The 12,515-nt window shown below is 32.9% G+C and overlaps 1 protein-coding gene across 1 annotated transcript; it reads left to right on the top strand.

Moving 5' to 3' along the window:
- Nucleotides 1–3,826: 3,826 nt before the first annotated feature.
- Nucleotides 3,827–11,309, top strand: LOC113748881 (long chain acyl-CoA synthetase 9, chloroplastic). The gene is made up of 12 exons (XM_027292461.1): nucleotides 3,827–4,055; nucleotides 4,983–5,449; nucleotides 5,702–5,782; nucleotides 6,992–7,261; nucleotides 7,764–7,895; nucleotides 8,027–8,200; nucleotides 8,301–8,530; nucleotides 9,322–9,439; nucleotides 9,885–10,016; nucleotides 10,089–10,223; nucleotides 10,302–10,508; nucleotides 10,889–11,309. The coding sequence occupies exons 2-12, from the start codon at nucleotides 5,003–5,005 to the stop codon at nucleotides 11,054–11,056; spliced, it is 2,094 nt and encodes a 697-aa protein (XP_027148262.1). The 5' UTR covers nucleotides 3,827–4,055; nucleotides 4,983–5,002; the 3' UTR covers nucleotides 11,057–11,309.
- The last annotated feature ends 1,206 nt before the right edge of the window (nucleotides 11,310–12,515 follow it).

Here is a 12,515-nt window from a genome sequence, read left to right as displayed (position 1 = left end):
GAATATATAGCATATACAACTAATTTCAATGCCTGAAATGGAGGTTTTATAAATTTTTTTCAAAACAGGGCAAGGGTGAGATTTAAAAAGCATGGAGGGGATAGGGAGATTAGAATTTAGAACCTGAGGCTCAACTTATATTAGATTCTTATTTGCTCGAGGAGGTTGTAAAATGAAGACTTTAAAGAGTAATCTTCCAAAATATAGAGTAGGCAATTTCAAGAAAACTCAAAAATTTTCCAAAAAGCGAAGAAGGTCCAATTATTGAAGTCAATGCATAAAGAAAGCAAGATTTTGATGATGCTTTTCTATTGCATATCGAATACAAGAAAAACAAATTTGAGGTAAAAAATAATATACTATTTCCTTAAGGGTTAAAAGCATAAAATTCCCTTGAACTTTACCCTTAAGTTCACTTTACCCTTCTCAACTCAATAAATAAGCGTTTTGCCTCCCTGCTTTATGTTTTAGGTCAAAAGTGCCCCTTTAATATTAATTATACTTTTATTCCTTTTTCCCTTTGTGGTCCTTTTATTACTTGCCCCTTTACTTTGTATTTTTTAAATTTTCTTTCTTCTCTCATATAATCAACTACTTTCTTCTTTTTGCTATTATTTTCTATATATAAAATTTAACCTTCTTTAATTTATTCATTAATTATTTCAATTTTTTTACCTTTTGTTATTGGAAGTAATAATGATCATAAAGTCTATACTATCATAAAGTATATATTATCTATGCGCATAAATTATTTCATACATTAATAAATTAATACGTCTGGAGTTTCGAATAAAATAGTTTTTAATAACAACAATAACCAATTTAGATCGTAATAACATAATGTTTAATCAACTATACATAAAAAAGTAAATAAAAATATTAGTTACTTTCTTTTTTGGGATATACTTTTAATGTTAAGTAATTTAAAGTTCTACTTTACTAATATCATTTTAAATAGTCAAATTAATGCTAGTTGTATACACATTTTGATTATGATAGGCGTCTATAATTTTTTCTTGCTATACAATTTGTCTTGAATTTTCTAATTGTGTAAATAAATAAAAAAATAATGAAATTATAAGCAAAAGATAATTACAAATTTATAATAAGCATACAAATTAGTAATATTAATATGAAAGTGAAGCAAAATAGTGACATGAGAGAAGTGAAAAAATAGTAAAAAATAAAAAATAACAAAAGTAGTGGAAAAGAAAAAACAAAAGAATGAATGAACAAAAAAAGAAATAAAATAAAATAGTAAGGGCAGTTTTGTCTTAAAATATCAAATATGGGAACAAAGTGTTTATTTAATGAGTTCAAAGGGGTAAAACTCAATTAAGGGTAAAGTTGAGAGGGGTTTAGTGCATTTAACCCTTTCCTTAAATGCTCCAAAGAAAAAAAATATTGATTCTATTCTTATAGGAATAATTTCAAAAACCTCCCCTAACGTTTTTAACAATTTCACTTAGCACCCTTAAACTTTTAAAATATCACTTACCTCCTCTATTTTTAACTTTTTGTAACATTATAAACCCATTTTAAAATATATTATTAAAAAACTTATTTTTGGATAGAGAATATATTTTCATTCCAATGTTGCCCTTTTCTTGTGTACCTTTTTGTTTTCATTGCAAATCTTGTTAATATCTTAAACTTTTAAAAACTTAGCCAATATGGTTTTTGTAGTTAAAATTTATAGGATGTTAATAATATTTAAAGACTTTTTTGAATAGTTTTTATGTCATCAATCGACACAATAAATATAATATTTAGAAATTCACAAACACTTTTTAGCAAAAGAATAACTTCTTTCGATCTTTAAAAGCATCTTAAACAAGTTTGTAAACATAATTTTAAACGTGTCCTTTTTAGCATTCATAAAGTTTAACAATTTGAAAAATGTTCCATGTTGATTGCAAACATTTTGTACTAATTTAATAATATTTTTTGGCTTAAAAACACCTTTTTTTTAGGGGGACTTGAAAACACCTTGAATACACTCTTATAAATAAATTATTTATACCCTAAAACTCCTACTGTTATATTATATCCCACAAAAATTGCACATTCACACAATTTGTCTATTGAGTTTAAGCTTTCTTAATATAATTTTAATTAAAAAAATGACAACGAATGGTACGTTTGGAGTGAAAACACCTTCTCCATCCAAAAATGAGTTTTTAATAATATATTTTGAATAATGTTACAAAAAGTCAAAAATAAGGGAGGCAAGTGATATTTTTCAAAACTTAGGATGCTAAGTGAAATTATTAGAAACCTCAACGGAGGTTTTTTAAATTATCCGATTCTTATATTTACACCTCTGCCAAATGCTGCTATAGTTTGAACTCTTTAAGAATCCCATTTCATTGTTAAAGATTAAATTAGATTTATTTCCATAATCTTTTAACATGTTTTGTCCCAACATTTCTATGACTGTCTAACTACACATCAAACTTGGTCCAAAAAGAAACTTTAACTCTTCAAGTGTAATTTGCTTACCTAGATTAACAAATCACTGGATGAAGTTCAAAATTTGTTAGGATTTGATATAATTCATTGATTGACTTTTCAATAATCATTTTGCCCTCTAAACTCTGAATTTGAGAATGTATCTTGTATTTTGCTTGACTTGACATTTTGAATTAAGTCATTGTTGGACTTACATCATGAATTGTTTTCTTTATCTAGAAAAGGGTTAATCACAATTAATCCCCTTAAAGTATACCTCATTGTTCGCTTTACCCCTTAACCATTTTTTTGTCTCACTTTATCTCCATTGGACAAAATTATCCCTCTATTATTCTAAACTCTTATTTTTCTCTTTTTTTTTTCCTTTGCCCTTGTGTGCTCTTTATTTTCTTTGCCTCTTTCTTCTTTCTTTAATTCTTCCTCTTTCCCACAAAAATCTTCATCTTAATGATTGAAATTAAAAAAGAAGAATTGCAGAGATCTATCTTCTCCTTAAATGATTAAAAAAAATATTCAAATCACTTTCCTAAAATACAATTTTTTTAGCCTTTCAATTCTTTTAATTTTGATTTTTCCTTTTTCCTTTCTAGTTTCTCATTTTATTCTCAAGAAAATGTCATAAGATGAAATTGTGACCTGATTAATAATCATCAATTGAAATTTGTGACACGTCGCATCATACAAAAAATCAAAATTAATTTTTGATGTCTTTTAAACCTTCGCCAAAAAATGCAATTACAAATTCAAAATAAAAATTTCTGTTGAGATGGAGTGTTCTATTGGGAAGGATGAAAGAGAGAAGAAAGAGGAAAATAAATAAAAGAGAAGAAAAAAGGTAAATGAAATGTCAAAATAATGGAAGGGTAATTTGGTCCTATAGGGGGTTAAGTGAGCAAAATTAAAAGTTATGGGGTAAAGTGAAAAATGAGGTATATCTTAAGGGGATTAATTGTAATTAACCCTCTAGAAAACAAACTTGATTCACTTGAAAATTTTTGGGCCAAATTAGAGTAATTATACATTGAAAACTGTAAAAAGAATTGTTATTCTTGATCTGTTGTTTTTCAATTTTGGTAAAAGGCCGGATTGTGTCACAAAAATTGCCAAATAGGATTAACAAATATGAACCTCAAAAATTGGACTTTTATAGCTCTCATTTAATTTTTTTTTCCCTTGGTGGTCAAAATATAGCTCCCATTTAATTCAGTTGTCTTGATTTGCATTTGCATTCATCTCAATCTCCACGTGTATGGTTCAAATAAACAAAATTCTCTGCCAAAAAAAAAAAATCCCAAAAACAAAAAATGAACAAACAAAATATTAGAAGAAATACGCTAGCTGCTACAGACTGGAACCTTCTGAAACTCCAAAGTCCCTCACTCAAAGCCCCTGCGGCCAGCGGTGCCTTGATCTCTCCGCCAAACCAAAACGGCCTTTTTTACCGGTCCCTGATTAAGCCATTGTGGTCCCTCTTTTAGCCTTCTCTGACGTCTTTCAATTGTCATTGCTCTCAACCCAGTTTTCTACACCTTCTTCTAGTGCAGAATAGCATCATCTGAGTTGATTGCTCATTGTTTAACAAGGCATGACACTGCAGTCTTGATTGGCGTTTGATTATACATTTTTATGACTTTCTTGAACTGGGTTCTTGTTGGTATTTTAAATTTAAAAATTTTTTGAAGTAGTTTCAGTTTTCTCCTTGATTTTGGCATGTAAAGTTTTGAGTGTCTGCCATTTTTTGTTACTTGTTCCACTACAGATATTATGCATGTGCCAATTTTATCAAGTGCGTTTTCATTTATTTTGTTACTTGTTGGATTATGCTGATATTTAGAATTGAAGTTTTCTTTCTTTTTTGGTGCAAAAATTGATTCTTTGTGGGTATTGTAGTAAGTTTAGATGAGAGTTTATGTACTAGCATCTAGAGAAACAGTTTGAGGTTTTATTTTGTGTGTGTGCTCTGCGTGTGTGTGACAGTGTCTGTGGTTGTATGGGACCATGGTCGATAAGAATGTTCTTTGTGGGCATTAATGTTGTTCTATTTTTGTCAGCTTTGTGTTGCAATTGTGTTTGTACCGTGCAGTTTCCTGCATCCAGTTGATGTCTGGCTCTTCCCCCTTGGCACCCAATCTTTCTTGGTTGTCTCTATTCCAGTATTGGATTTCCAGCAATTATTGAACTCTGTGTGTGTGTGTGTGTGTTTTTAATTTGATTCAATCAGAGAATTAAAGCTAACGGAAACTTGTATCTTTAATAACAAGAAGGAACCATTGGAAACTATTTTACTTTAACTGTCTGATAAAAGAGCTAATTTTGTGATGATCATAACTACTTTCATAATTGAGCCAGTATTCAGTGATGATGCCAAACTGTTGGTTTCTGTGAATTACTTTTCTATCCAAGCTTTTGAATTGCATAAGGGTGATAAATGTACCATGATGTATAACATTGCAATTGGTAATTGGATGATGTTAAATTTGTCTTAGCCATATATTGGTTGCTTCTTGTAGGGGTTTTTGAAACCTGAGAGATGAGTGCTTATATTGTTGGAGTCCTAGTTCCTCTTGTGGTTACTTTTCTATTAAGGAGTTCAAAGAGTGAGAAAAAACGAGGTGTGCCAGTTGATGTCGGTGGGGAACCTGGTTACGCAATTCGAAACAGTCGGTTTCCATCTCCTGTGGAAACAGCCTGGGAAGGGATCACCACTCTTGCGGAGCTTTTTGAGCAAGCATGCAAGCAGCATTTTGACAAGAGACTACTAGGTACTAGGAAGTTAATTTCCAGAGAGATTGAGACATCCGAAGATGGAAGGTCCTTTGAGAAGCTTCATTTGGGTGATTATGAGTGGTTAACTTATGGCCAAGCTTTTGAAGCTGTATGCAATTTTGCCTCTGGTTTAGCACAACTTGGTCATGGAAAGGGAGAACGTGTAGCCATCTTTGCTGATACACGGGCGGAGTGGTTCATTGCACTGCAGGTTTGAGCTTGTCTTGCTGGATCTAAAATCAATACCAACAATGCTACACTCTGAAAGACATCTTATTATACTATTCAGACCACTGACTACCAAATTGTTTATCCAAAATCACTACTTGTAGGCATCTAACTTCCACTGATTGTACAATCTGTCATACACTTTTCTGATTCTCTCTTTTCTTCAAAAGGATGTAGTATTGCATTTCAACTGTCCAATGTTTTGCTACTTATAATTCGGATGTTCTTGAATCAGGGTTGCTTCAGGCAGAATGTGACTGTTGTGACCATTTATGCATCTCTGGGGGAAGAAGCTCTCTGTCATTCACTAAATGAGGTCTGACTCTGTCTCTCTTCCACTCCATCATATATTTACCTTTGAAGACCTGCTCAAACTGCCTACCATCTTCCAAGACATGCTTAAACCCTCAGTCACAGTTACATACGTTATACACTTACATGCTCACATGAATATGAACGTCTATTGTCCACAGTAAATGCATTGGTTGTTTGTCTAATATACTGGGAGTGTTTGGTTGGATGTATGATTATTTGAAATAATATTTGTGTTTGCATAACAAACACATTCTCCAATAATCTTTTTATCTCACATATATCACATCACAAAAAGTGCTACACTAATTATTCCAAATAATATTTTAAACAGGAAACTATCCAAACATTCTCATCACTACTATAATCAATGTAAAGCTATTAAGGAACATGAACAGTGCCCAGTCCTAAATTAGATTCCTGATCTAATAGTGGTTTTTGTCCTCCAAAGTCATTAAAACAGAAGGGAGGTGGGTAAATGGAGAATACTTAGGTAACTAGCGAAAGGAAATAGTGTTACAAGTCTCCTTAAATAACTTGGCTGTATTGCTGCATGAGTGACCTTGAACACTACTCATGAACTGTAGCTCAATGTAGAGTGATCAACTTTTCCTGAACTCTATCTGCATGCAGTTTGTCGCTTTACCTGTCTCTAAGCATGTGGCTGCAACTGCATTTTATTTTCCCAGAAGTTTGTCGAAAGTCAACTCATTTGTAAGGTCAAGATTTTGTTAGGGTATTATTGACTTTCTTAAAAGAGTACTTTTGTAGCTTGTGTCTTTTGGGCTTGAAAAGATTTTTTAGGGTACTATATACCTTGCATTAGTCCTGGTGTGAACAACGAAAGTTTTTTTTTTAGTGTCTTCAGTTAGTGTTTAGGCTCACATTTATTCTATGACTGGTTTGCTGGTGGTTAATTATCTTTACTCGGAAAGCTTCCCATATGCACTGAAATCAGATTTTATCTACTGCCTTGTGGTAATAAGAAGACTTTGTTGCGTATCTTGTAATACACTTCAGACTCTCAAATTTCAAATTCAATATTCTGTTCCACGAGTTGGTTACAAGATGGTTGTAAATTTGAACATATTTGTGAACAGTGAAGTTCAATGTTGTCATAGAATAGTATGCTTTAAAGGTTTATGTACCAGTTTCATTTGCTTATCATTGTGAAAGTCATATCCTCTCACTCAAATTTCTATCCATTGGTCAGACTGAGGTTACAACTGTTGTTTGTGGGCACAAAGAACTGAAGAAACTTATAGATATAAGCGGGCAACTTGACACAGTAAAACGTATAATCAGCATGGATGATGAGCTTCCATCGAATTCAGCATCAGTTTCTGCTAGTGTTAGCTGGACGCTTATAGCCTTTTCTGATCTACTAAGGCTTGGTCAAGGACATCCTGTTGATCCAGAATTACCTCTTGCAGCTGACATTGCAGTCATAATGTATACCAGTGGAAGTACTGGATTGCCTAAGGTGCATTTAAGACTTGTCTGCACTAATTATCTATATATAGGAACATCTGCTTAATTAGGTAAATGAATGCAAGTGTGATTATCTGGTTTTGTACGTGAGAAATTTCTTAATGTCTGCTTGTGATATGATTTGTATTTGGTACTTAGAATTGATTTTCATCACTCTTTATGAATTCATTGAATAGTTCACCTCCATTGAAAAGCTAAGAGTGTGCATATTATCACTGGAATATTGATTTGAGCTCTTTGAATTTTTACCTGGTAGAGGAGTGCTTGCCAATCTGAATCTTTCTTTTGATCCTGATTTGAAGATGTTCCTGTTTTCTGGCTTAGATGTGACACAGAAAAAGATGAATAGTGAAATTTGCTTATGATTGATTTGTAACAAGAAAAGTTTGTTCTCAAGATTTGCGTAATTAGTTATCTTGTCATCGTTTGTTGAGCTTGTCTGCAAGGTTGTACAAATTGTTGAAACATTTTGAAAGTAACTTCCTATTATGCAGGGTGTAATGATGACACATGGCAATGTTTTAGCTACAGGCTCTGCTGTTATGACTATCGTTCCTGGCCTTGGAACAAAGGACGTTTACATGGCATACCTACCCCTAGCCCATATTCTTGAACTGGCTGCTGAGGTACAGATTCTTATCTTCCTTGAATCAGGGATAATTAGTAAGTGATTAGTTTGGTTGCTTTAATTATTACTTTGAGTTAGTGACAACATAGTTGAGGTAATTACTATGAGAAAAAATTCTCTATGCTACAGAATATTATGGCAGCTGTTGGAATTTCTATAGGGTATGGCTCTCCCTTGACTCTTACTGATACTTCAAATAAGATAAAGAAGGGAACAAAAGGGGATGCATCTGTTTTAAAGCCTACACTGATGGCTTGTGTCCCAGCAATTCTTGATCGTGTTCGAGATGGTGTTCGCAAGAAGGTCTGTAATTCTTAGCTAATACAAGTAAAATGCTTTACCAGGCTTTAATTTTTGTTTTGCAAGTTGGTCGTTTAGTTGCTGAGCTTTGCCAAATCTTCAGGTAGATGCTACAGGTGGACTAGCAAAGAAACTGTTTGATTTGGCATATGCTCGTCGACTGTCTGCAGTAAATGGAAGTTGGTGGGGAGCTTGGGGTCTGGAGAGGCTTCTTTGGAACTTTCTGGTGTTCAGAAAAATAAGAGCAATTTTGGGTGGCCGTATCCGTTTTGTACTATCTGGAGGTGCTCCGCTTTCGGGTGATACTCAAAGATTCATCAACATATGTCTGGGGTTAGTTTGGTTCAAAACCTTCAACTCATATATAGATTAGAAAGAATGATTTGCCTGAGATCTATGCATTCTTCCTATGGTTATGTCAACATGCACTTTTGATCTCCTATGTAATGAACCATATTTAAACCTTAAGTGGACAAATGCATGTAATCTTGATAACCGTGCTTGACTAGTTTATTAGCATGCTGTTGATGTCAACATAATAATGACATACCTAGAAGTTGAAGTTCCATTCTCAATATTTCAGCATCTTAATGCTCATTCTCGTTGTACAAGTGGATCTCTTTCTTTGTGTGTCTGTGTATGTTTGTGCCTTGAACCCACATGCGTATGACAAATTAGTTTCCAGAAAGAGGAGACTAGAGTAGTTTCCATGCTTTCTATCCTTTAAAGGGATGATCTTGACGTACTTCTTATGCTAAGCCAAATTGACTTATTGTCTTTTATTAACTGGTCATTATCTAAATATATCCTCTCCATTGGTCAACATCGGCCATATACTTCTATACATCTAAATGCATTTTACTTGTAAATCCATTTTTTCCCTAAAATGTAATACTTCAAATGAATACATAATGATTTGTTTCTTTTGGATCAAGTAATAAATTCAGTTTGTTACCATGATGGCATTCCAAAGATTTGTATCTATGTTTCCTTTAGTTGTGTTTGAGAATCATTATGCTGATCCTTATCATATGACATTATTTGTACAGATGTTAACCTTCCTCCTTCCTTTTCTTTTGTGCATGAGTTTTGCATATTATATTTCTGACAATTGTATTTTTCAGTGTTCCAATAGGCCAGGGCTATGGTCTGACTGAGACCTGTGCCGGCGGGACATTCAGTGAGGAGGATGATACATCTGTTGGTCGTGTGGGTGCCCCACTGCCTTGTTCATATGTTAAGGTAAAGTACAAAGTATTTCACTTCATATTTTCAAAAGTATTAGCTTGCCAATTATATAGCCTACTTTTCCTGGTGAATCTAACAAAAAAGAAAAAAATATTCTATAGTAGTTATATATATTTGCAGTGTGTGAGACGTTCAGTTTCCAGCTATCTGTATTGTTTTTGAATTGTGTCTTATGATGTAAGCTACCAAAGCCTATAGGACTTATGACTTCTGTATAGGTGCTTGTACATTTTTGAAGGGGTTAGACTAACATCTTATTTCCTAGGCTGCATTGTGTAAATCTAATAATGTTGTGTTTCTCCATATAAAATGCTGCCAAATAAATGGTTGTTCTTAGTATTTACCTATTTTCCTTGGGAACTTATTTTTGAAGTTGCTTGTTTTAATCTAACTTCCTCGTGTAAATGCTTTCTGTCACGTTTCTACTTTTGAACTATAGTTGATAGACTGGCCCGAGGGTGGATATCTAACGAGTGATTCTCCAAAGCCTCGAGGCGAAATCGTTATTGGTGGGCCAAATGTTACTGTTGGATATTTCAAAAGTGAAGAGAAAACCAGGGAAGTATACAAGGTAATTGCAAAATTTTGCACTATTTTTTTAATTAAAATTTAAACAATTCAACTAAACTTTCATTGCTTACAGGTTGATGAGAAAGGCATGAGGTGGTTCTACACAGGTGACATTGGGCAATTTCATGCTGATGGTTGCCTTGAGATAATTGATCGAAAAAAGGATATAGTCAAACTTCAGCATGGAGAGTATGTTTCCCTAGGAAAGGTAACAATGTTGATGCTCGCCTATGCATGTTATTGTATAGTTTGAATTTGGCTCAGTTATTGGTGCTTTGCTCTGCAGGTTGAGGCTGCTCTTATCATTAGCCCGTATGTCGATAATATTATGCTACATGCTGATCCTTTCCATAGCTACTGTGTTGCTTTAGTGGTTGCTTCACAAGCTGCCATTGAAGAATGGGCATCCAAGAAAGGGATTGAGTACACCAACTTTTCAGACCTATGCCAAAAAGAAGAAACTATAAAGGAAGTGCATGGTTCATTAGTAAAGGTACTTCTTTTTCTGCTCCTTGAGCTTTGAGTGCAACATGGATATAAATAAGTTCCCATCTTGGCACAGACCTTTATTTGTTTTCCATTTTTGAGGTCAACATCTTGCCAATATCTGTGAAGTATTAATTGATTAGGATGCTTTTTTAAGCATAGTATCAATGTTTGAGGTTTAAAAGTCAAACTATCCTAATGATTAAGTGTTAGATAACATGGTTTACATTGTCATCCAAACCTTAACGAGAAATGGAAAATGCACCAGATGAGAAACTGTTGAGCCTGCTGCAAGGAGATCAGGATCTCTTTTGCCTGCTTATTTGTTTAGTATTCAACATAGTTTCCTGAAAAATTGACTCTTAACTGTTGTCTGGTCCAATACAGGCAGCAAAGGCTGCACGCCTCGAGAAGTTCGAGATCCCTGCAAAAATTATACTCCTTTCAGAACCATGGACTCCTGAATCTGGCCTTGTGACAGCAGCTTTAAAGATTAAGAGAGAATCCATCAGAAAGGCATTCTCTGAGGATCTGGCCAAACTGTATTCTTCATGATTTAGCAGATCTTGATATCTTGATACAGCAATGTAAAATTTTGTTTATCATTTTGCTTAATGTTGATGCAGTACAGATTAAAGATTCATGCTTCTGTATTATTTTTTAACCTTTAAAATAACTTTTTCTTGTGCACTAAATTCCTAAATGTAGCAAGTTGGATAACATTTCCAGTTTGGATGTTCAATAGTTTGCCTTTTCTGTTGTCCTCAACGTTAAAGAAAAGTTGCTGCTTGCTGGCATCAAGATCGAACTACATGTGAAGGTTGAATTATTATTCTTGAATGATACAGAGCACTCAGTCTAGCTGCCCTAGCATGATCCAACATTGCTTTGTTGGCTAACAAAGATAAAACAAATAAACTATAATGTTTCCTTCTTTTTAAAATTTTTGGCAACCTTACCTTGATATGCAAAGATATGATAGCTTCATACAAATCAATACCAAGTTTTTACTACCAAAAAAAAAAAAAAAAAATCACGAGTGCTCAGGTTAGATTCAAGTACTTTTAATTTGGATGCTCAAGTCAGATGCAAGTAGTTTTAATCTTAGGATAAGAACAAATAGTTTGATGGTTTAGGGCATTCAATATCGAGATGTTTGTTGAGAAACAAGGATATTTATAGACATCATGCTCTCTAATTTACCATGCAAAGGATGCATACTTTGTGGGTGAAGTCGGTTGGTTAATTGATTAATTGGTTAAACAAAATGAGTCAATATTGATTTTTACCCCACTAAAATTTTGACTGGAAATCAAAATCGAATTCATTTTTACTAAATTGAAAATTATTTGAATTAAAACCGGAAATCTATTGTGATAATTGATAACAAGCACCAAAAAAAAAAAAAAAGAAATTGGATTTATGGTGTGTGATTTATTGAATTACTTTACAAACTAAATATCCGTAACTTGTAATGAGGTCCTATATATGTATCTATACGAATTGTGTATCGTGCAAATTAAACATACAAACATATTACGTAACAAGTAATTAAGTAATTTTACATGTATTACTTTGAATTATATAATGTTTTGTTTTCCATGGTTAGAAAGTTATTAATTTTATTATTTATAATTGAAGAGATAGTCAATAAAAATAGTCAATGGGTATGTGTATATGTGTATTACATAATAAGTTTTAAACTGTAACATAAGGCATATAAATCCCAACAGATAAGAAATTAAGAATAAATTACAAAAATATTATATGCAAAAAAGCGAAAGTGATTTTTTTGTTAAAATCGAAATTGAACATCTAATACCAAAATCGAATTCAACTCGAATTTATTGGAATTGATTAACCTAATTTAGTTTATTTTTAATTTGCTCATCCCTTTCCCACTTGGCCATTTATGATAAACCTTTGCCATATATCAAATTCTCAAAAAATTTATTTCTGCTCAAAGTAACTAATATTGGCATGTCTAGTAATTAATCCAGAACTAATAGAAAAG

Source organism: Coffea eugenioides, chromosome 10, assembly GCF_003713205.1.
Source record: "Coffea eugenioides isolate CCC68of chromosome 10, Ceug_1.0, whole genome shotgun sequence".
Lineage (NCBI taxonomy): Eukaryota > Viridiplantae > Streptophyta > Magnoliopsida > Gentianales > Rubiaceae > Coffea > Coffea eugenioides.
The sequence above is the reverse complement of the archived record's forward strand: the minus strand, read 5'-3'. Positions and strand labels throughout refer to the sequence as shown.